Raw genomic sequence first — 26,235 nt, forward strand, 5'->3', positions numbered from 1 at the left:
GCTAAGCTGGTATTTTTACACAATCAGTTATTAAACTAAATGTGTAATAAATTTTGTAACAGTTTTAACACTGCAGGTCTCAACTTGTTCAAAATGTGACCTCAACAATAAAAGAGTTATTATAAGCACTGCTAATACGTATACTTTATTTGTACACAGGTTATAGCACAATTTAGCAGATGTGAAGCAGAACAGATTATATTGCAAATACCCCCCCCCCTCCGGAAAAACAGAAAAAGAAAAAAAAAAAAACACATACTGGTTGTTCAAGAGATCATAATAAAAATTAAGAATATCAAATGTACTTTATCAAATATATGATATAAGAAAATGCTCTCATGACTGTCTGTTTTGATAAAAATTAATGTAATATCCTTGAATTAGTAATATTTTGAATCGATTCGATTAAAACCCAAACCTCGGTTTTTGAATAATTTTGATTCGATTTTTGGAAACAATATGTTTGCTTCAGTTGTGTTTAAACCTGTTATAGTTATTGAAAATTCGAAATAAATAGTAACCAATTTGAAAGTTTTTTTCATCTTTTATGATTCAACAAATGTTATGTGTTTTATTTTTTAGCTCACCTGAGCCAGTTTCAACCAAACTTGGCACAAAGCATCCTTGGGTGAAGGAGATTCAAAATTGTTAAAATGAACTACCACGCCCTTTTTCAAGGGGAGATAATTAAGAAATATTGAAATTTTTTGATAAATCTTTAAAAATATTCTTCTCAAGAACCCTTTTGCCAGGGAAATTGAAACTAATGTGGAAGCATCCTCAGGTAGTGTAGATTCTAAATTGTTTAATTCATGACCCCAAGGGGTAGGGTGGGGCCTCAATGGGGGTTGAAATTTTAGTAATGTATAGGGAAAATCTTTAAAAATCTTCTCCTCAAGAACCTTTTGGCCAGGAATGTTGAAACTTATGTGGAAGCATTCTTAATTTTGTTTAAATCTTATCATGACCTTTCATGACCCTTGGGGGTACGGTGGGGCCACAATGGGGGAGGGGTATCCATGGGAGTATTTATAGGAAATTTTTTTATGAATTTTCTTTTCCAAACCTATTTCACCAGAGAGGTTTTCTGAAATGTAAATTCATATAATGTACATTCAAATTTGATGATGACGATCACAGGGGTCATGATAGGGTACAACCACAAAGGGAGAGGGGAGAACAAAATATTTTACTGTAAATTTTACATATGAAAATCTTTGGAGAAAAAAGTTAGAATATGTTTCAAAAATTTAATATAAAAAACTAAATTTGTACAGATATTTCTGATTTGTTAAAGCTGTTTGGGTTAGAGTAATTGACCATTAAAATTAGTTGCTCAAGTGAGCGGCGTGGCCCATGGGCCTCTTGTTTATTCTAAGTATAAAATATATGGGATACAAAAATTATCATTATCTTAGATAAGCCAAGCAAGGGTATCCTAAGTATGAAAGTAGGAACTTGAAGGTACTTCTTGCTGCAATAATGAAGTCTTTTGCGGGGGGGGGGGGGGGGGGGGTACAACTCTTTTTGGATCATACAATATCATTTCCATTTTTTAATTGAAATCATACAATGTAATCAGAAACATTTTAAAATAAATGTTTCTGATTTAATTATTCAGAGCATAAATTTTTTTCAAAATATTTAGTAAAGTCTGAGTTTAGCGCAAACTTTAAAGTTTACCGACCTTGACCGATTTTATTTTGGGACAGCCAATGAGAATGCATGATTAACTCACCCTATATTTTACAAACGATCGACATTTTAGCAGCATTGATAGAATGAACTGTACGGGCCGCAAGGGCTGACTTCAGACTACCTATCAAGCGTAGTTACCATGACAACCTTTACATATTTTGAAGATCTAGCCTAGAACAGGCTGTCCCTTCTATATAACGTACTGAAGATCAATAACAATAATTTACATATTTCACCCACTTTTTTTTTAAAGTTAAAGAAATTTTTGGAGGTGAAGTTATAAATCTCAGCAGTTAAGGTAATAGTAAACATGGCGAACAAATTCAAGTTGCAATCATTTAGACACATTTCAAATTGAAAATATCGGTTATAGTTATTTAATTATTTCGATTTATTTCAAAGTTAAGAAATGAAAATAATGTTATGGTAGTTACATTAATATTACTTCTACGATCATGAGCTTTTTGCCTCCGTTGAGATGGCCAGAGACATAAATAACATAATTATAATAAATGTGTCTCCGAGATGGCGAATGATTACCCACGTGGCCACAATATCACATTTGCATGGATAAACTCAGAAACAATAATACAAATACGTGTAAATTTTCATTGGAAATTTGCTGTATATTTTGTTCATATATATTTATGATTTCTTATTAGAGAAATTATAAAATAACAAATATATATCTACTTAGTACAAATCTCTGATTTGAACACCGTGATTTAGCGTGAATGTAATGCGCACGCGCAAGATTGTAAAATCCAAAAAATCCAGATGATTTCCGGAATTTTTTGAGGAATTTTCGTTGATTATTAATTAGCGAAGCTTAATTGAGAAAAAATAAAAACAAATTGGTAATCTTCAAGTACCAATGATGTTTAAAATATATAAAACAAAAGACAGTACTCTTCCGATTTATCGGTATTAAAGGCCAAAAATTCGAGTCTATTATTTTAATATAGTAGTATAGATATATATATATATATATATATATATATATATATATATATATATATATATATATATATATATATATATATATATATATATATATATATATATATATATATATATATATATATATATATTATATATATATTCAACAATTAACTGCAATGACTCACCGGAATCAAAGATTACATCTCAAATTCTTACTTTGATAATCTTTTTAAGTACCTATTGTTGAAGAAAAGAAATTAAAACAAATTGAGCAATTCAGTTTTCAGTTTTTAGAAGAAAACGATAATTCACCACTTTTCATGACCTTAATGATCAATAACACTTGAAAGGCCGTACAAACAAGATTATATATGTAAAGAAAAGACTTCAATACAGTGCACTGATTCACTGAATGGACTCAGAATTAGTAAAGACACTCAAGAAATGTTCAGTTTATACATATCATTTAGTAAAGAAAAAAACTGCATGTTTGAGGTATACTATTTATTGCACTTTTCTATATTCTTATACATAGCTATTCTCTTAAAGGAGGTTTAAATAGACCAGAAATGACCATGACCATCGAGCCTTCCTAAAATATGCCTTCTATACATATACAGTATATATATATATATATATGTTGGGATGATATATCCATAAATTGGGCTTCATTATAAAAATGATACAATAAATGCAATGAGATGGTGCAATGAACTGGGCCATTTCTGATTTAGAATTAATTTAAGTACCATGTCTAAGGATTTATTATGATAAGATTTCTTACAACTTTTGACTTCAACTTTTCTATCGTCAACTTCCCTTATTTATATACGCAGCAATATACCATCATCACCTGCGTATGGACTTTATATCTCCCAGTTTATTCGACATAAGAACATGTACTACGTACGAACAATTTTTAAAATGGGCTGATTATTGAAAAATAAGTTGATAATGCAAGGATATCGACAATTTCGTTTAACGTCAACATTTCACAAATTCTATGGTCGATACAATCACCATATTTGCAAATAAAACCCGTCGTTAAGTAGATTGATTGATTGTATGTTGTTTTACGTTCCGTTCGAGAATTTTCACCATATATCGGTGAAGGACTTCAAATTTAGACCTTTACTCGGTACTCAGGTCATTGAGCAGCGAGGAATCTTTACCGTGCCAACGCTTGTCGTGACACGGGGCCTCGGTTTTCAAGTTCTCATCTGAGCGAGCGCTCTACCAACTGTATGGCATGTCAAACGTTGCAATATTCAATCTTTCCCATTTGTATTGTATCATTTTTCCATTTGTATTCTATAATTTTCCATTTGTATTGTAAAATCTTCCATTTGTATTCTATAATTTTTCATTTGCATTGTAAAATTTTTATATGTATTGTATAATTTTTATTTGTATTGTATAATTTTCTATTTGTATTGTATATTTTTTTAAAAATTTATATTGTATAATTTTCCATTTATATTGTATACTTTTCCATTTGTATTGTAAAATTATACAATACAAAATGGAAATTTATAGAATACAAATGAAAAATTACACAATACAAAAGGAAAATTATAGAATAAAAATAAAAATTATACAATAGAAATGAAAATTTATACAATTGTTACATTAAAAGTTTAGACTTTATCAAGTTAAAATTATCTATAACAGTCTAGACTGTTATAGATAAGTTTAACTTGATAAAGTCTAAACTTTTAATGTAACACAATACAAATGAAAAATTATAGAATACAAATAAAATCATATAATTCAAATGAAAAATTATAGAATACAAATGAAAAATTATAGATTACAAATGGAAAATTATAGAATACAAATAAATATTATACAATACAAATGGAAAATTATAAAATGCAAACGGAAAATTATAGAATATAAATGGAAATTTATTATACAATACAAATGGAAAAGATCGAATATTGCATCGTTTGACATGCCATACAACTGAGCTACTGTGACGGTGTTGTTAAGGCAAATGTTGACTGACGCCTTTCATACAAATTGTTAGTTAGGTCATTATTTTCACACTGAATTGTCTATGGATTTTTTCGTTTACCCGGTCTTGACGAGGAGCAAAAGGCGGCTGTGTCCTGTCGACAGGGGATGCTTATGTCCCCGGGGCATCTGATCCCATCTCTGTTTTCAAAGATCCGTGTTTGTTCTGCTCATAATTTGTATGTTTAAATGGACTTTAGAGAATGATGACTTTTCTTTATCTTCGCATTCATTTTTTTTCTTTGTGGATAAAATGGCTTTTCAGAGTATAGTTGGAGAGATGGTGAGAATGGGGTCTGGCGTAGAGGTGAAGCATCGACCAGTCACACGAGCGTGATCTCTCTGTAGTGATCAAGTAAACGGTGTAATCTGTAGTCAAAATTAGAATGAAAACAATGGCTTAACAATTATTATAGGACTATAGAAATGCAGATCATATAAAGATACACAGTTTTGTCTATCGATTCTATGATTTCGATGAAGCTAAAAAACAGAACAAAAACAAACAAAACAAAAAAAAAAAAAAAAAAAAAAAAAACAAAGTCCTTGAAAACATACTTCGTTTACTTCAGACTCCAATTTCTGATACAGTTATTGGATTATTTAAATGAAATGAAATTAAATTTTGATTTTCATCCTACAAAAAGATCATGTTTATATATCTTTTTTTTTCTTAGTTTTAATGAACAATCTTGCCGTAAACTAAGATCTTTTAAAATGTCAAAAATATTACTTGTCCTTGTATTCTTAAAAATGTTATTTGAAGTGTATCTCAACCTGTTTGCTACTAAAAGATCAATCATGGTTACCAATTTTTAGTTTTAATGAGCGATGTTGAGGTGGTTATCCAAAATCAAATACGTATAGTAATATTCTTTTAAAAACTTGTCCTTAAGCCTATTCGCTTCAAATGAAGTATTGTAACTTTTATTGATAATTTAGACTGTAAAGTTAAAAATATAATGCACCTATCGATTCACGTCTAAAGCGGAAGAGCTATACAGTCTCATCAGAGTCGACTGGTTTCAAATCAAGAAACCTACTTTTCTGGAGTTCGAAGTTACAAGATCCGGAACTGAAAACTCAGAAATTGAGGCGCTTTCCAATAAGAGGATTAATTGTTTTGCTTGAGTTTAATAAATATGATAACTGCCGAAGGAAATGTCGATTATTTGCAATAAAGTTGCATCCGTTGATCATTGCTGATAGGGAGATTTAAAAATAAGAAAGTAACATTTCCTGTCAGATGAAAGGATCCTGAACATTTGAAGGGAAATGGGATTCGTGTGCTTTAGGAAGATTCGGGTCAAATGTTATCGTCCCCATTGCAAGTATGCAACAACGAATATGGTCGAACCAATTATTCTTTTTAGGATTTTCTTGTTCAAACAAAATTATGTACATGTATAATTTTCAAGTTGTTTTGGCTTTTTTTCTTCGGGGGGGGGGGGGGGTATGAATAGAAGAAAGCCAAAGCTGGGCTTGCTGACAAGAAGTCAACAAAGGTCTCCGAGTTTACGGAAATATGATAAAAAAAAATAGATTTATTTGCCATACTTAAAAGTTGCGTCGTTTAACTTCAAGATGGATTGTAACAGATTTAAAATATAGAAAGAATGCTTTTCTCTCAAATGAAAGATATTGAAAATGTGAAGTGAAATAGGATTTATGTCCCTTTTATAATTTGCGCTTTAAGAGGAGTGGTGTCAAATGCTATCATCACTATGGATAGAAGTATGGAACACGACTATGCATGGTTGGGAAAATTATTCTCCCATCCTTTTTTGTAATTTTCTTGTTTAAGGTCTGAGGACATGTTGCTCGAATATCTGTTTAGTATCTCTTCATACTTTACGACAAAATAATCATAATTATCATTATCTTGGGATTTTTAAACTGTTTCTAAAGTAGATAAAGACACCAAAAAAAAACCCAAAAAACAAAAACAAAAAAAAAAAACAAACAAAAAAAACAAAAAAAAACCCAAAACACGTGATATTGGCAATGCTAGTGATTTCCAATAGGGTCATTTAGTAAATAACACCCTCTGAAATCTTGCACAAATTTCTGGTAAGGTACCTTAATTTTTTGTGAGGAAACTTGTTCAAGTAGCAATACTTTAATAACAAATTCTTGGTTTATGAATTGAAGAACAAAAGTCAAAGCTGGGTTTGCTTGCAAGAAGTCGCCGAAGAAAGAACCAACCATGAAGATCAAAATCAAACGTAGATTAGGTAAACCCCACGAAGAACAGTTTACCTCTTAGTATTAGTTCTGCAAGCTCAAAAGTTCATGCTAACGGTCTCGAAAGTGATGTAGCATACAGGAAACAGACAGGTGTGTGTATTCCAAGCAGAAAACACGGAATGACTAGGCCTGTTGTTGAAAGTGATGCTGTAATGATTAAAGAAAAGGGGTACGACGAGAGAGCGACTTCGATTGGTGCAGGTGACCAACGTCAAGGCTTTCTCTCATTGTTTTGACATTTATTCCAGTCTTAAAGAAGTCTTAAAATGACTATGTATACACTTCTTTAGGAAAGCGAACAGTTTATAGTGATTTACATGTATATTGTCTACTTTGTGCATGTATTCTACAGAGTGGAAACGCCATTGTAAATTTGTATTTCAATTAGATTTGCCTTGACCACGTTTCCGTCATTATATTGATGTAAGTCTTAATTTTCTAGAAGTCAAAGCAAAGTATATTTTATAAACACTGTACACTAGTAGCTGGACGTTCGTCTTACATAAGGATACAGCTAAAGTAGGTCACAGCATCAGATTAGTGGTTTACTTGTTTTGTGCTCCATGGTCGACAACGTTCAGGGACATCAAGAATGATCAGAAACTAAATGGCCTTGTTACATATGCAAGGACAAGTGTATAAATATTGCATGCTTTAAAAGGGATTTGGTGGACTGTAATCCATTTCAAAACACAAGACTCCAGTGCTTTATATTATAAAGCTATGTAATGTACATGCATGTACTCTCAGCATGTAAATATAATAATATCATCTGCTCAAATTAGACAAAAATGTTTTTTTTTTATGTTTTAAACACAAAGTGATTAAGTTCAATATATTGTTCAATACTAATTTTGCAAGAATAAGTATATCATACCTTGCTGGCCTCAGACACCGAGATCAAATCTGACATGGCTCATGATGCAAGGGGAGCAGCATATTGTTGAGATGTTGACAACACAAAACACAAAGTTTCATAAATTTAATTTCACAGTGCAAAACATAAAACAGACGAAAATAAAAAAAAAAGAGTCCCATTATTCCAGCCATATCTGTAACATTAAAACACTCAACACTTAAAATTTGTAAAATGACAACAATTAACTACACTGGCTCACCAGAATCAAAGATAATGTGTCTTATCCTGTGTTTACGCATGTTGATCTTTTTAAGTACCAGCTAACCGATACCTAATATTGTTTAAGACAAGAAAACGGAACAAAATCAATTCAAACTTAAGTAAAACAAAATATAAAAGAAAAAAAATCATATCTCAGGACCTTCAGTTAGCACTGAATGATCCAGATCACCTAAATAGCCATAAAAACAAGATCTGTGTATATAAAAAGAAAACTTCAATTCAATGCCTATATACTCTCAATGAATGGCTGAACTATTAAAGGCACTCAATAAATATCCAGTTTACCACTTTCAAAACTGAGAATACTTCATCAAGATCCGACATTTTATCTTGAAATAAATAACACATTAAACTTGATTCACACTTACCCTACATATATTGTATACCATTAAAATATAACTACTATATATATATATATATATATATATATACAGTGTATACACACACAGTGGCATTACATATATACATAAATTTGGTTTCAGTATAAAAACAATAATTGCAATGAGATACTGCAATGTACTTGGCCATTTCTGATGCAGAAATAATTTAATTTAGAATCCTGCTCAAGAGTTGATAATGATATGATAAATCTTCATGGATAAAATGACTCTTCGGTTTGTTCCCAGCCATTTGATGACCTGCTTTGGTAATATTGAGGAAAATCTGCTAGAGTATACAAGTCATCAATCTTTCTTGTTTGGTAACAGATGTATGGAATTAGGGTCGCTGAAATGACCATTACGGCCAAGAACATCCACTGGACGTACAGCAAAATGATATTTGTTCCCCTCTTGAAACTGTGTCAAAGTACATGCCATTGGTAAGGGCAATGCTTTAACATCTCCCACCTATAACATTAAAAAAAAAAAATTGATGATATTTTTAAATTCTTCAATTCATCGAATAATAAAGATTCAGAACATGTATAGTAATTAAACAACCATCACAGAATACTGACCTTTTTCCACAGAGCTGTGCTTGGTGGCGTATTACCCTCCTGATACGCGAACAGCTGATACGATGCTATGTCGGCATGAGGTGTCTCATTTAAGGTCATATTCCATGACAGCACTATACCTACAGCAAGATATCAATCACTTTGAAAGAAGAAGTCTAGGTGTGACAACTCCCATTTCTTTCATTTATATAACAATACAAAATAAGAACATTACTGTTATTCATTTATTGTTTCATACATTTTTGACAGTTTCTTTGGGTATTAAATGAACTTAATCTTATGAAGGGTGTTTACTTATATGAATTATACTTTGAAACTTTTACAGAATTTATCTACCCTATATAATGCTGCTTGCATACTATTTCAATTCATAGACTTCACATCATTAATATAATAATATAGGTGTGTACATGTATTTTGCTATAGAACATCAGTGCACTATTGTGGCTCTGAACTCTTTGACATACATTGAAACTAATGACATAACAATTTGAACCAAGAAGACCTTTGTTCTACGAAAAAGATCTAATTCTTTGTAAGACTTTAGAACCATATAACTCCCACTTACCCTGGCTGACCCTGGAGATCTTCAGACTGGGTTTTGGAGGTAATGGTTTCTGACCTGAAGTCACCACTGATGTAACGGGAGGTAACGGTGCTGGGTGTTGAGCAGAAAGAGGAGGGGGTGCCACGGTGCTAAGAGATGTGTTTGCCATCCTCTGAAATGAAATTTTCCAGAAGATCGATATCATCTCCAAATTATAGCTATGATTTTCCCATTAATTTACCTCAATATAAAAGGCAATGTTAAACAGAAACCTACATTTGTACTTTGAGCTCCATACTGTAAAGGTGGAGGTGGTCTTTGTTGAACTGGAGCTGCCACAGATGCTGATTGTTTGGAGCTAGGAGGAGTTGTGGTGGCTTGACCTGGTCTAAGCTGAGGCATTGCTGTAATAGCTGACGATGTAGCAGCAACCATGGATGTTCCTGCTACAGCAGGTCTCATTCCTGGACTGGGAATAGGGGTGGCAAGTGTGAGAATACTGCCCTGAGGTAATGCTTTGCTGGTTGAGCTGAAGACAAACTGATATGCTGGTTGTTGTTGTCCATTTCTTATAATTGAAGAACCTGCAGGATTTGACAGGATCAGACCCTGTGGCAATCCTGTTCCTGTTGGAACAAGAACTTGACTTTGGGACATGGATATTGCAACTCCCCTGTTAGCCAGGTTTCTGTTGGCCTCTTCTTCCATGGTGAGATCAATTACTTTAACAGACTTCGGCTGCACTTGTTGATTCAGTTGAGCTTGTTGCTGACTGGTAAGAGTTGGTTGGTTCACAACTGGTGCTGAGACAACTGTAACATTTGGCTTTGTATTGGGTAATGGGGCTGGTGTTGGAACTACGATATATGATGTCATCTGATTGGGCGCAATAGTTGGAGAGAGTAAGGTGGTTGACTGTACTCCTGGGGTAACAGCTCGAACAGGTCTAACTCGAGAATTACTGATAGGCTGTGAAACCAATCCACGACTGCTATCCAAAATATTTTTAACAGTCTGGTTTCCTGGACTTTGTTGGAGTGAACCCCGAGTGTTATCCAAGATTGTCTTAACTGTCTGGTTGGATGGAAATGGTCCTTTATTTCCATCTGCTGTTGAAGGAAGTGCCACGGTGGGCGTGGACTGACTACTGAGTGTTGTCTATGAAAATAATGTGAAATACATGTAACTCAAATAAGTTATGGATCAAAGCATATACACATATATTCAATTAAAATCACATTATCTTACCTGCATTTGTGTTGGGGTCTGGCTTTTGAGCACTGGAATGTTTGTAACTGGATTGAGAGTGGACTTAGGTGGAGCCAGCTGAGGGGAGGATGGTGTAAACTTGGAGATGGTGAGAGTGGGGCCTGGCTTTGAGGTAGAGGTGGGTGGAGTTGTACAATTTGTTGTGGCAGTTTTAGTGACAGGTTTGGAAGATGGAGACTTCACTGGAGTGGTCTGTTGTGTTTGTTGTATTTGAACTATAGCTGCTGCCTACAATATACAAAATGTATCAGGTTAGCAGTCGTCTAGTCATTGGATCACTTAGTACAACAATTTTCTTTTAATATATAAACTCGAGAATGCACAAGACAAATGTGGTAAAAAAAATCAAACAAAATTGGGTGAGGGGAATGCATCTACTTTGGGCTACATGAATTATCTATGAAACTTACTAAAGAAAAGAGATGTAACTCTTCTTATTATAGTAAATTTGGTTAAAATCTTGGTGCATTTTCTACCTTGGAGATACAGGAAGTGAATTAAACTGTGTATAATGCCACCAGCATGGTTTTACCAGTAAATGGTACCTTTCCCCTTTGGAAAAAAATATCAGAATTCCCCTTCTAGTTACAGCAAATTTCCTGATTATACATCCATGCACCATTTAAATATGTTTTTATTTATGATAGTTCTAGAAATAACCCCCAAGATTAGCTCTCCGAATGCAGATTTTAACCACATTTATTTGAAAATGTCTAGGCGGGACATGCAGCTGGACTCCATTGTACATGTATATTCACACCTAATGTCGAGCAATTGTTCTCATTTTCTCTCTTTATGTGAAAAGGGTAGTCAAATATAATATCAATTTAAGTATTACTGAACTGCTGTAACTTTAATACTAGTCTATGGTATTTGTAGACAAAATAAATTTTATACCTCGTATTTAAATAGAATGGACCTAATGTAAGATGTTTCATGAAACTTATTTAGAGTGTTTATTCATTTGATTCACATCTTATCTGAAGAATGACAAAATTGAAAGTATAAATAGTTATTTAATAATCATTTTCCAATAAATATAAATTCTAGGAAGCACCTTTAAGGACATAAATCACACTCACCTTCTGTGAATCAACCTGAACTCCCACACTCTTTGTAGTGATTTGCTAAAACATAAAAAAAAAATATTAAATGAAGACAATATTTTTTTTTCAAATGTAAAGTCCTAAATTCTTGGTCTAAAATCTTACTTACTCTTAGAGCTGCAGTTTTTGCTTTACGCTTTTCGTGTTTCTGCTGGAGTACCGTAACTTCTAGAATTTGCTTCTCAAGGTCTTTGACTCTTTGCTTCCACATATCATTAGAAGCTTGTAACTCCTCTACTTTTTGCTGAAGTTCTGCTACCAATCCTTCTTTTTGGTTTTTAAGGTGGTTTAGTACTTTTGTTTTAACCATCTTCTCTAGTACCTGTTGATTTAATATAACACATGAATAAATTCTATAGATGGGTTAATAGATTGAGATCAGACAAATAAAAGGATTTCCAATATTTCCTAGCCAGTGCTAAAAATGTGTTATGCTAATGTAGATTGCTATAGTGTATACATACCTTTTCTGAGAGTCTAACAGGTGGTTTCTTCTTCTTTCTATGAAGCTCTTCATCTTCATCCTCGGTATCCTCTGTAGGAGTTGGGGTTGATTCGTTTGCTGTATCAGTGTCAGACATTTCCTCATCTTTCAGACTTTCAGGGGCTATCCCAATCTGAGATCCCAGCTTCCCGATCACCATATCCAGTCTGGAACGTTTGGGTTCGTAGGGGAGTGCATCACTGAAGTCTGCTGGTCTCTTTTTATCATTAACCTCTTTCTCCTCGTGGACATCCTTAGAATCTAAATTGTTGCTGTCTTCAGATGACTTGCTGTCCTCACTAGTGGTAGTATTTTCACTGACTTCACTTTTTTGTTTCTTTTCGGAACTACTACTTTCACTTTCACTTGCACTCTCTTCCTCATCTTCCTCCTCAACTTCCATTTTTTCAGATGCATCTTCAACATCCTTTCCATTCTCACTGACTAAATTTTTATCACAGTTCACAGAGTCCTGAGAATCTTTACTGATAGATTCCTGAGACTGATTACTCTTGACAGATACCCCTGACTGTTGAGTGTCTTCATCTGAAGCCAAAAGTTTATCTTCCTCCTCTGGTTTCATATCATTCTCATTCCTAGCTTCCTCATTAAGTTTCTTCTTTTCTTCATCCTCTGAATCAGAGGTAATTTCTAACAAATCATTTTCAGACTTCTTTTCACTTGCATCTACTTTGAGATCATTTGAATGTATTGGAAAATCACTTTTAGTTTCTTTTTCTTCTATACTGTCATCAAGTTCTATTACCTCATCACATTTAGCTTTTATTTCTGCTTCCACATTTACTAATGAATTATCTACAATTGAGTAAATACATCATCATACATGCGAAAAGTTTATACACAAGATCTGTGAGCTACCATGATTGTTCACTGGCATATTTTAAGACTTTTTCTGACAATGGAAATTGAAATGAAATTAGTATACAATTATAGCAAGTGATCAATAATTTTATCACACCATTATCACAACTCAAAATGACAAAAAAGTTGATATTCTGTTATTTGTTGGTGCAAAGAAATCATGGATTGACTGATCGGAATCCATATCAATATTCAACAATTGCTTTATTACTTTTATCACATTAAACCTTAATTACTGATAAATGTTTATTTCATTTTAAATGTGAATTCGACAAAGCAATATTGGCAGTAAAATTGTGTGTAACTTTAAAAAAAAACAACATGTATAAATTTATTGCTAGCGCTCTCGAGCGCTATCAACTACATTAGTCTATATTTCTGAAATACGCATGCTCGATTTCACGGTCGGGGATTCTGGGAAAACTACTGTAGATAGACTGTACGATAAGAATTTTGTTTTGTCATACAAAAATAGAAATGATCCGAATTTACACTGGCCTATCCTGTCTGATATGCGCGAAATACATTTCGCAGGTTAGAGAGAGTCAATACCAGTCTAGATCCGGATTCTGATTCTTTTTTTGATTTATTGTCTAACCTACACATAAAAGTACAGGAAAAAATTTGGCCATATAATGCCAAGATTCTAGACATCTAGCTTTCCTTACAGTTTTACAACTTTAGTGGATAATTCCGGCAAGCTCGGAAAAAACAACAACAACAACCACAACAATCTTTTTCAGAGTATGTCGGAAAGACTTATTTAGTGTTTATCATCTGAAAATACATATGATCTGAAGTTTCGTGTTTTGTTGTCTAACCTGCACGTAAATGAACAAAAAGTAACAGTAACTCGGGTCTTATAAAACCAAGACTGTTATTTCTAAAGTTGTAATGAATACATAGCTTTTCTAATCTACCTTCATGGATCTTTCCGGCAATCTCGGATATGTTTTCCGAGCTTGCCGGAAAGGCCCAAAGGTGCTCATTGGTTCTACCGACCTTTTATTTTTCACCTCGAAATTGAAATTACAGTAAAATGCAGAATGCTTAAAGCACAGTTAGGAGTTATGCCATTGCCGACGTGAAGCACGCTCTTAGATTCACCATTCTGAATTGTGACCCCCCCCCCAACTCAACCCCCAGTGCACCAATCTGCCTTCCTATTAATAATTAATCGATTCAGCAAATTTAACAAATGGTTCAGATATCTTCTTCTGTATTTTATTATGCTATAGCGCTAGCTCACCAATCTTTTTAAAAGATAAGCTTGTTAATATAAAGTACAGTCAAATCTCATCTTGAACTTGAGGGATGGTGGAAAAAAATTTGAGATATCCAAGGATTCAAGATATCAAGGTTAAAAAACATCATAAAGAAAATGTGATAGGGACACCCGGGGCCAACTTGTTTTGACATATCCATGCAGGCCTTTCAAAACCTGCAGGTACCTGGTATTTTTACCTAGCTAAAATAATGTTTGTACCAACCAAAATATTTGATGGAGAAAATTTTGATAACATATGATATTTAATTAAAATCGCTTCCAAAAGGTACCTACCATCATTGTAAAAGTACCGACATTTTCTAATCTTTTTGAAAGCCCTGTCCATACTATACAAGATTTAGTGTTTATGATATCAAAGTTCAACTGTATATGTATTTGAAATTTTTTTTTTTGGTAGTTTAATTTTAAACTTTCATGGTGATTGCTAAAATATTATAAACTTAAAACATATACCATGCTTACTCAGGCACAGTACAGTCTCAGGTTTTTCTACATTTGGAAATAGTCATATCTTGTTAACCCTAATTTGATGTGACTGTTAAAAACTTCTGAATCAAGATATCTGAGGGTATTGAGGTTAGATACATAAAGGAGAAGTGGTTGGGACTTCCAACTCACTTCATCATGTTAGAAATATCAGTGTTCAAGATAACAAATTTCAATTGTATTTATGTAATAACATTTCATATCCTGCAATACATGTACAATGTTTTTTAACCAAGAGTCATTTTCCTTTGTAATATTCTGTCCTAATTATGCATTAACTCAAACTGTCAAAGTTTGATGAACCTTTATTTTATTTTAGAGTATGGATGTAATGATTCAAAAGTATATTTTTTTAAAAAAGTTCTATGTGTGTGAGAAATGTCAATCAAGACTCACTAGCAACTCCAGCTTGCAGATATTTATGGTCATGAAACAGCTAAAGGCTTTGAACAGTTTAAGAAAATCAGTGTTTTTTCACCCTTATTTCAATTAAGCAACCTTTTACATCCATTTTGGAAAGAATTTTACATTGTGATGCCAATCTGTATGATAATTGGGGATATTCAGTTATTTTGGGAAAAATTATCACATTTCTAAGGGAAACTGCCTCTATTTGCTGAAATTTTGGTTCATGAAAACATCATAACTAGAAACTTTGATCAATAATATTTTTTGCTGCAGAATGGTTTTCAACTGGCAATTTGTGAATAGATAATGTTATATATGATACTTGGTTTACAGTATGCCTGATCAAACATCTGCATTAGGCCAAATAAAAAAATATGCGTGGTTCCAGTTACCCGACCTTCCCTATTTTATACCCCCGACCCTAAACTTTTTTTTGGCAATTTTCATATTTTTTCCGGAATTTTCCCCAATTTCCATCAATGGCTCTGGTTTAAGTTTTAGTTTCAGCAATGACGGCCTTCTTGCAAAACATAGTGCAAGTGTTTAATAGTATTAAGTCCAAAGCAAGCTAGCATGTAGGTGTCCCCTACCAATATTGACTAGTATATTATCACATCGCATCTAAATGCCATTTGCAAAGCAGTGATAGGTATTATTTAGAAAAATTGAGAAAAACATTTTGTTAAAAAAAAAAAAAAAAAAAAAATTCCCTACCTACCTACCCTAATTTTTTTGGAAGTGTAACCGGAACCACACATATTTTTTTGTTTGGCCTTAGCAGCATAGTAACCATGGTTGCGAGGGGTTAGAAAAACATTGAAAAACCTAATTTTATTTTTAATAAAGCAAATAACTATGGTCTCACTCCCATGCAAAATAAACTGATTTGCTAACACTCATATTTCAAAATCAGACCCACAGATCACAGTGCTTACATAAAATATTATGTTTCAAATTTGACCTATTTTGGCTGATAAAATTGCTAGTTAAGGGCACACAGCATAACCATTTAGAAAAAGAAAAGAAATAGAATTAAAGCCTTTCATTACAACATGTTACAAAGGAATATATTGTAAAATTCTGACCTTTATTGCACTCTGTCGTTTTTTCAATAGTCGTAGTAGAATTCTGCATTTCTTGCATTTTGTCAAATAAATTCCCAGCAGAAGCTTTAGACTGTCCCCCTGATACAGAGGGGGCTGAGGTGGTAGTAGGAGGAGGTGGTGCATTTATGATAATACTACTTTTTGTGTCCTTGGTATTCAATCCCGTGTATTTTGTTTTAGCGAGTAGATTTCCAAGTGTTGGAGTATTTTCAGACATTTTGTTCATGATGTCCCTGAATGAACTTCTCATTTTATCATTAATCACAAAAGACCTATCATCCAGCAGGTTAATCGGAGTTCCATCAAAAGGTGGTCCATTTTTCCTGTTAAAAATGCCCATGTCACTGGTGTAATCTTCCTTTCGTGTTGGAGGAGACTCTTTAATCACATTTTGGTCATTGTGAACATTATTTTGGCCATTCATTTGTGTTTTTTCTATTGCACATTGTCCATTGAGAGAATTCATGTTCAAGTATGGTGTATCACAACCTTCAGAAGTGGTGCTGCTATTCATCCTTGTCCTTAGTCAGCTGGATATGTAGAAGCTTCTACAACAAAATATATGTTTTTAAAGTTTGACACAAAGGTTAACACAGCAAAACATTTTTTAGTAGGTTAAAAAAATTATAGGTTATTAAGTGATAAAAAATGTAAATGTGCCTTTCATATAGTTACATGTAGCCCCCCCCCCCCCCCCCCCCAGCAAAAAATCCTGTCTAGAAGAGATACATGTATTGATTTTAAACACATTGAAATTCTCCCCCAAAATGATGGAAATTTACTATTGAGGACTTAAGAAACAGGTTTATATGATAAACCTAGGAAAAAGAAGTTATTTTCTGAAAATTTCATAGTAATACGTAATATTTTCATAATACAGTATTGAGTAAAGATACACTTCTTCCCCAAAATTTTCCAGGCTCTAATATGCTCAAAAATTACAATTAAATATACATGTATATTGTATAGGGAAAAAAGAAAAGCAATTAATTGCTAAACTTTTACAACAATAAATAAAAGGTCACTTAAAATTGCTAATCATGCAATTTTTATTCCAAATATATTATGGTTTTTGAAATAAAAATGCAAATTGTCAAAAAGATGTAAATATTTATGATATATATGCTATACACATCCCATGTCACTTTTTGACCCAATTAAGTGCTGTGAACCATTCAAACAATGAAAGGTAACTCAAACTGATGGAATTTCTTTCAAAACTTATTTATGTAAAATTTAATGATCTTGAGCCCAAATTAATCAAATTTTAAAATCAAGAAAGTTAAGAACTTTAAGCATGTACAATGTTTTTAAACAGTAAGAGTTATCTCTCTTTTCCATCAGCCTTATGGTCCTGAATGATCATAAACTAGTCATATTTGTTGTTTTAAAAATGTCAACAAGACCTTTTGAAATGAAAATATTATATACATACATACAGAACAGTCACTTTATATATAAACATATACAGAAAAGACTCTCCTTACTATTTTACCTGGGATCGACCGTCGTGTTTTTTGGGGGTGATCCAATGTAATCTCCTCCTTGCTTTATTTTACAAATTAGAAAACACTGAAAATCCCAGGGGGTGAGGGTACAGACCCACCTATTCCCACCCACTGGATCCATATATGAGTTCATGCTTGTACCCCTGATCCCCTTCCATGTCAGTCAATTTTACTTCCAGTATGACCACACATTCATAGTGAAAGGGAGTTACCCATTGATAATGTCATTGATTTTTTTTTTTTAAGAAAATGTTTGAAATACTTTAAAGGATATTCAATACTAAATCCTTCTTCTAGCATTTAGAATTTTATTTTTTTTTAAAAAAAAATGGAGAACCCTCTCCTCCTTAAATCAGACAGAAATATAATTTTGATATAATTTTCTCTCTCCTCCCCCCCCCCCCCCTCCCCAAGTGCCCGAGTGACAGCAGGCCATCAAAAACATTCAAAGATTAATAATTTAAAAAAAAAATAATCAAATTATGCAATTAGAAATAAAGAAAATACAAAAACTCATTTTAATGGTAGGTCTTGCATGAGGTTTATTTAAATTCAAGATTAAAACATTATATTTGAACAAATATTTATCAGCAAAATAAAAAATTTTCTAGTAAAAGTCACACCAAATATTCATGGATTTTTTTTTTATTTAAATGGAAGTGTGTTGATTAATGGGAAAAAAATAGGGGAAAAAATGAATTGTAAGGGTTGCATTTTGAATAAACCTGCCAATGAATTCCATGTTTAGTAACAGTGACACCACCATTCATGGTACATATAATTATATATATAGTCTGTTTCTTAGATTTGTGCAAATATAAAACTGTACTAGAAGTGGCAGTTTCGAAATTTTTTTCTACAGAAGAAAGAACATATTAATGACCAATGGAGCTAAAAATTAATAATTAAATTGGGTGGGGTGTGGGTGGGGTTACCTTTCTTCATGCATCCCTGTTTTGAATTAATTTTCTTTTTTCCCCCTCCAAATATCATCTTTAATGTATTTTTCTCCCCATCCCTTACTCCCACTCCCCCTTCAAATTACACTCTGCTCAAGTATCCATGCCCTTTTTCATTGGTTTTTAATTTAAATGCAGAAAAAATTAGTTGCCTGACTGTTAAAAAAAAAAAGATACATAAATGGTTGTCTTTGCTATTGTACATTTGGGCCCCACTTGAGTCCTTGGAACTACAGACTTCCAGTCGAAACTCAAGGGATATGCAACATCAGTGATCGACAGTCACATATATACCGAGTTAAAACAGAGCTGGTATATTCTCTCATGACAAACTTAAAGGCCAGCAATTGGGTATAAAAGCAACCAATCGGTGAAAATGGTGGAAGTTATGAATTTTCTGGTCACATTCAGATTGCAGCACTTATTTTGCAGAAATCAAGATTCAGCTATTTTATTATCATTTCAAAATTGTTATGCCAGTCCCTCTCATCACTGGGCATTTATTTGCCAGATTTATTTTACATATAAATACTTTTTAAATTTTAATTTTGGCTTCAAAAAATTGAAGCAGGGCTGATTTTGTATTTCAAACTAGAGATTGGCAGTTTGTGGGCGTGATTTCTATTTGTTATTGTTTACACCGGATGTTGACTCACTCACATTGCAAAGGCATGTCTGTGTAGTGATGGCGCCAAAATGAACCAATAATGTGTATGGGTACATGTTATTCTCTGTTAAAAGGAATAAAATATTTAGATTTACTCACATTTATTAGTAAATCCAATGTATTTCAATTTGTTCCATTTAAAATGAATGGTGAATATGAAAAGTAATTCCCGCAATCACAATACTGCCCAGTCTGAGTGAGAGAAAACTCAGTTTAGGTAACCATCCCCAGTGTTAGTCTTGAAATAACTCATCCCTCTGATCCAAAACAAATATTTTCACTCCAAAGTGTTCATTACATTATGTTAAAACTGAAAGCTCAGTAATATTACATGTATAATGTCTCCTGAATAATCCTTCGATACACATGTTGTTCTTCAGTTTCATTGCACTCTGAGTCTGACCTGCTCAGCATTGAAAGGTACAGAAAGGATCATCTTAATAAATATTGAATTAGTTAACCAAGGCATAACTATTGAATTTATATAAAAACTATAATTACAAACTTTCAAATATAATGATGAATACAATAAATTCTATTGTTTATATAGCGAGTTATTGTTAACGTGATTATAAAGACCCTTTCTGTGCCTCGCAGGCAGAGCACATTGGTAGAAAAATGCGGGAAAACATCCCCGAATCATCACCTTGAACTTCTGAATCAGTAATATTACTCCCACAGGTGGCCCATGTATGGAATGTTGTCAGGATTGGGAAACCAGCCCCTCACACATTTTATTACACAATCTGGCATTATGTCTCTACGATGCCACACTAAATTCCTGTATCTTTGGTCTTGTTCTAATGCCCTTCTTTTTTTCTCAACATATCTAGGGTGATTCCAGATATCTCTATGATACATCATAGTCCAAAATCTTTTGTACATTTCTTTGCGTAAATTTCTGTTTCTTCTATGTTTTGGGTGAGGGTCAGTTTCCCACCACATCTGCCTATTTACTTCATCAGTGATACATGGTCTACAGAAACAATATATACACTCTGAACTATTAGGATCCTGTTGAATTCTGAAAGGCTCATTTACGAACTCATTGTTGTCATTTATTTCATGTTCTGATGAATCGGTCTGAGTCTCGACATTCACTAAAGAGTTACTATCTGAAATTACTGCTGAATCAAAATCCCAATCAAAGTGATGGAAAACACCTCTTATATTTTCTAACTGATCATCACTCAATTCCATTAAAACCTGCCGCTTGCTTGCCATTTTTAGATTTCAGATACTGTCAAAGTTTTCGCGCGTAAATGTCAAGTTACTCTGATTTAATGCCCATTAGCAACTTTAGCCAGTGCAGATGCCAAACAATGATATGGGAGGGGGACATAGAGGAAAGATATACTATAATAGTAATCAATAAATTAGTAAATAAATATTACATGTAAAATGTCATTTTAAAAATTATTTGAAAGATGATTGTTTTGGATTTCTTTTTTTATGAAATTCCCCTGTTTCCCCAGTTCTAAACCATTTCATGGGGGACAAATATCACTGTTTTTTATTTTAATAAAATTATATTACCCCAATTGTTCCTACCAAACATCGCTCCATAAAATGTCACTTGGGTTCAGAGTTCATATTGCAATCTCTTTTTTCAGCAGCAGAATGTTTCATTTTATTTGGTAGGGGGGTTGAAAACTTTTCCAAAAATTAAAGGTTACTTATTAAGAGTTTTTTAAATAAATTAATAACAAATCTTTTGACATTCATTGAACTTTATTTGCTCTGCTTTTCAATGAATTAGCATCCATAATAAAACCAGAAAAATCATAGAATTTTTTCAACTTGAAATCCCCTTGCACCAATTGAAGTTGGGCTTACTGCTAGCATTCAATGATCTCTAAAGTTTCTGAATTATTACTGATCATACAATATGGATTCTACAACCAAAAAACGTCCACCTTCATTTAAAATATCAATTCCTGGAGATGACCAACAAAAAAATGAAATACTTTCTCTTCTTCATAAAGCAAGAGATATTTTAGTGAGACAGCTGAATCATCCTGTAAATAATGCAGAGATCCTAGAAAAGGTTTTGAAAACATTCTTAGAGAAATATGACAGAGAAGATGAACAAGCAAATGTGGCTATGGAGACCTTGGACTTGAACACATACATTCAGGTACAGGAAAAGGATTCTAACCAGAAAATTTTCCTTACTGCAGAATCATCACTAAGACGTTTAGTAAAAGTGGTGGAAAATCATTCCAAATTCTGTAATGGTGATCTTTCATTAAAAAAGATTACCGAAAAGGGACATGTTGCTGCAGCAAGATTTAATTGTAGAATTCAAAAACATCATAGCCTTTTGTGGTCTTCATCTCCATACTTACCAAATAATGAATATTTGGTGAATAAAAGAGTTATTCATGGATTTGCTTGTAGTGGAATGTTGCCTGTTCATTACGTCAGATTTTCAAAGGGAGCTAAAATTGGTACCATCAACCAAAGTAATCGTGACAAATGCTTACAGAATATCTATCCATTTATTGAATCAGAATATGAAGACAGTATTAACATGGCGCTTTGGGGAGAAGTAGGATGCAGCGATGATGACGGAATTAACATCATGACAGATGCTCGGCATGGATGGCGAAAAAATGCCAAAGACTCAAGTGTTGTGGCGTTAGGAGAGAAAACACACCAAGTAATAAAGTGTGAACATGTCACCAAAGTGGACGATCCAGTATCTCAAAGACACGAGAAACTTGGAACGGAGAGAATCTACAACTATCTTGATGAGCAAGGTGTTTCAGTTGATGTTCATATTCATGATCGAAATATCTCCATCAATAAATTTGTTCGAGAATTAGGAGGAACAACGAATCAAAATGATACTTGGCATGGAGTTAAAAGTATTAAAGAGAAAATGAAAAAAATTTCAAGTGGACCAGCATATCAGAAGGGGAAAACTTGGTCTGAATATCTATATGATAAAGTTGAGCCAGTTGCCACTCACTGCCACTGGGCAATTAGAAACTGCGATCAAAATCCCCAAAAATTACAAGATCTCCTTTTGAATATCATTGAACATTATAAAGGAAATCATTCTGATTGTCATCCTACATCACGGTGCAAAACAGATCCAAATTATGAGCCATCAAGACTTGTAATATGTGATAAAGTGTCAGAAAAATTGTTACGTGGTGTAATAACTAGTTCAAATTTGTATAGATACCCACAGGATTATGTACTTGCAAAGGATACATATTATGTAGAAAGTTTCAACAATACTATGAACATGTTTCAGGACAAAAGAATTGCATTTAGTGACAAGGGATACAGAGCGCGATCAAATCTAGCAGTCTGTCATTGGAACGAAAATGTGGACAGAGAGTTTACCTCTGTATGGAATCCACCCAGAGCAAATGCTCCAAGAAGTAGAAAAGGAAAAAAGATCTACAAACCCCCTACATTCAGCTACAGAGAAAACATCTGGAAAAGACAAATATCTGCACTTTTCACTTAAAGTTGAATCATAAATGTCTTCAAATAAGTAATTTATAAAATATACAGTGAAACAGATATTAATTATAAATATTTAAAAAATCTTGTAAGATCAAGCAGTTTTTTTAATTCAGGATTATTTAGTAAATTGAGCCCTCTAAACAAAGTGATTCTTTACACTGAAAGAAGAATATCGTCTGCTAGAGTGCACGTGTAGATTGTAGCATGTGGTAATGTTTGTGTGACTGATAACAATTCTAAATTTAAACTGCAGAGGAGTGAGCCATGCCTCCTTGCCATATATGCTTAATTGCCGTCGGGGTGTAAAATTTTCTAGGTCACTACCGGCCTTTAAAGAGGAGACATTGAAAAAGAATGTAGAGGATAATAAAAAATGGAAATAAAAACTACTGGTTGAGTTTAAACTTGCTGAAAGATACATGTATTAATGCCATTTGGAAAACATTTGAAGATTATTTATCAAAGATTTTTCATCTAATGAAAGCGAGCCATCAGAGCTTGTTCACTATTTATTTATTGCTCTTCTATAAGATGCGTTATCTCCATTTTTTCATACTACATTAATTAATGGTGTGATGGTCAAACCACTAGCTAGGCCACCTTCACAAATAACTTAGTGTACGTGTTACTGTGTAATGCTTGTATTTTTTTTTTACCTCGACCAAGCCTAAGGACTTAATAAACAACTATCATGACATTGTACTGATAATGGCGGCATGGCACAGCCGACAATGGTATTCCTTTTCCCGCCTTTCTTTGGGATAAAAATGTATGGCGCCTCACTAATATTCAAGAACGTTATGTAGCATTTCGATTTGTGTTTTTTAACATCTTTACTTAAAATTTTGAATTCCTTTTGCTCTTCAATGTATTCCATCTATTCCTTTCATTTCTACCACCTTTAAAATCGATACACCTTGTGGTTGGCCCTCGCGAATGTCTGCTTCACGAAAAGAATTTCGTCATCAAACTAGTTTTCACCAGTTTTGTACAGGGAAAATCTCAAAACTCAAAAATCTACGGATTCATAGACAAACAACTATATGTCTATTTTTATGGCTATCGCTGTATTAATCATATTTTTGAAATAACCAACTTATTGAGAGTTTTAATCAAACAACTGTTCAAAGAACTCTAATTAAAGAATTTAAATTTAACATCCTGTAAGTACGGATGTATCGCCAGTGATTAAAAAACTGAAAGCCCCGATTTTAGAACTTTTTCAAATTTATTTCTGATTAAAAACTCCACTCAGATATTTTTTTATCCAAACAGTTTATTGAGATTTGTTAATTAAAACAATAATTTCTCGATTAAAAAAAAAATACTTTTAAAATTTTTCTCCCGTCTCAGTGTCTTTTCGTTTCTTTCATTCTTTTTTTTTTATCAATCTCATGTCAAACATTCTAAATTATTTTAATCTTTATGCCGCAAATGCCTTAATATTAGGCGATATGTAGACCGATGTGCCTGTTCCTTAACCTAACACAAAAATTTTAGAAGCGCAAGCGCGACATCACGTGATAATTCCGCCCAGGGTCACAAAGTGGGATAACAGTAGCGCAATGATTTTTTTTTAAAAAAAGTATACTGATCAGGAAGATCACATCCGTCTACACGACTCTACAGCTATTAATCAACCTATAATATATCTATTTTATATTTTCATTTTATTCGTAATTCATCCCATGTATTATTGTAAATGACCTACAAATTATATAGAGGACGGCAAATGAAATTAATATTCCGTTTATATAGTCATAATTGCAATGAAGTACAAAGCAACTTTTAATTTACAATCTAGAATTTTCATTAAATGGTCTCTATCATATTGGAAATTTTTTGTGTGCATTTTTAGCTTGTTCCGTTGTTAATGATGATCGATATTCATATATTGTCTATATTTTTCGATGCGACTTTAATATGTACCATATTGCTTTTTGAGATAAAAATTACGTACATCTTAAAAACATAAAGGACGAAAATTCAAATACACATTAAAATTAATTCCTATTTTTTTTCTTAATTATGTCAAATTTATATAGTTTATATATAACGTTATATATAATAGTCGTAGAAATAAAGTAAATGTAATAAATGACCTAATAAAGTCTTAAGTTCAGAACACATAAATACTCTCAATGAATCATCATTATGTCAATTCAAAACAGGGAGAAAATGCTGCCATTATAAACATTTCTGTTAAAATATAAAAATCCCCTATAAGCACCTCGCCGTTTTCAGAGTGTATCACGTGACATGTAACGACAGGGATCGACTCAGAACATCACAAAATGGTCGACAACAAAGCAACACGTTGGAATTGTGTTTATTTACCGATATCTTTGCTTCGTACAGGGATTGACCATGTATTAAAACAATTATGCAGTATTGACAAAGCTTTAGGATGAGCAATTGAAACAAACACAGGTAAGATATGCCGAAAACGTAACAAAATTCAGAATAATCCACAAACGATATTTAACAAGGGAATGTGTCATAACACAAATGCATTAAAAACTCGGAAAAAACGAGTTTCAGTCAGTTGCGTTGTGGATGTCATTAATGCGTACTTACTTTAAAATAGTCAATTTTCAATCTCTTGCATTTTCGTTTTTCAGGATTTTCGTGGTTGTCGTCGACCGACAGAATCCAAAATGGCCTCCTGACTGCTCGACGCATGCGTATAGAATAATATGCAAATGCTCAATTTATCCAATGGAAATGGAGACACTACAGGCCATATCCCCTCGCCTTATATATGTTATCCCATTTACAAACACAAACTACATTTAGTTTCCAAATACTTATCACTATGTAGTAATTCTGATCGAAATAAGATACTTTGATGAATCTATCATTTTATTAACACACTGTGTCATTCCTTATGGTATGAGTTATTCCCCCTAGCAGCCTTGAAACAACAACCCCCCCCCCCCAAAAAAAAACCATTAACAAATTATACACATATCCATCTTTAATGTCTATAAGACCTGTAACATATGCCTCTGTGAACGGGCTAGTCACAATGTACACACAC

At 33.1% G+C, this 26,235-nt stretch overlaps 1 protein-coding gene across 1 annotated transcript; it reads right to left on the bottom strand.

Annotated features, from left to right (window-relative positions):
* Window positions 1–7,870: 7,870 nt before the first annotated feature.
* On the bottom strand, window positions 7,871–25,889 carry LOC133184126 (activating transcription factor 7-interacting protein 1-like). The gene is made up of 10 exons (XM_061318993.1): window positions 25,773–25,889; window positions 16,558–17,126; window positions 12,389–13,224; window positions 12,034–12,246; window positions 11,901–11,945; window positions 10,798–11,046; window positions 9,826–10,707; window positions 9,571–9,721; window positions 9,003–9,121; window positions 7,871–8,892 (listed from the first exon to the last, which is right to left on the bottom strand). The coding sequence occupies exons 2-10, from the start codon at window positions 17,090–17,092 to the stop codon at window positions 8,728–8,730; spliced, it is 3,195 nt and encodes a 1,064-aa protein (XP_061174977.1). The 5' UTR covers window positions 17,093–17,126; window positions 25,773–25,889; the 3' UTR covers window positions 7,871–8,727.
* Window positions 25,890–26,235: the final 346 nt, after the last annotated feature.

The sequence above is a fragment of the Saccostrea echinata genome, unplaced genomic scaffold (assembly GCF_033153115.1).
Source record: "Saccostrea echinata isolate AGI-Se365-2 ecotype Australia unplaced genomic scaffold, CSIRO_AGI_Sech_v1 ptg000010l, whole genome shotgun sequence".
In the NCBI taxonomy this organism is placed as follows: Eukaryota; Metazoa; Mollusca; class Bivalvia; order Ostreida; family Ostreidae; genus Saccostrea; species Saccostrea echinata.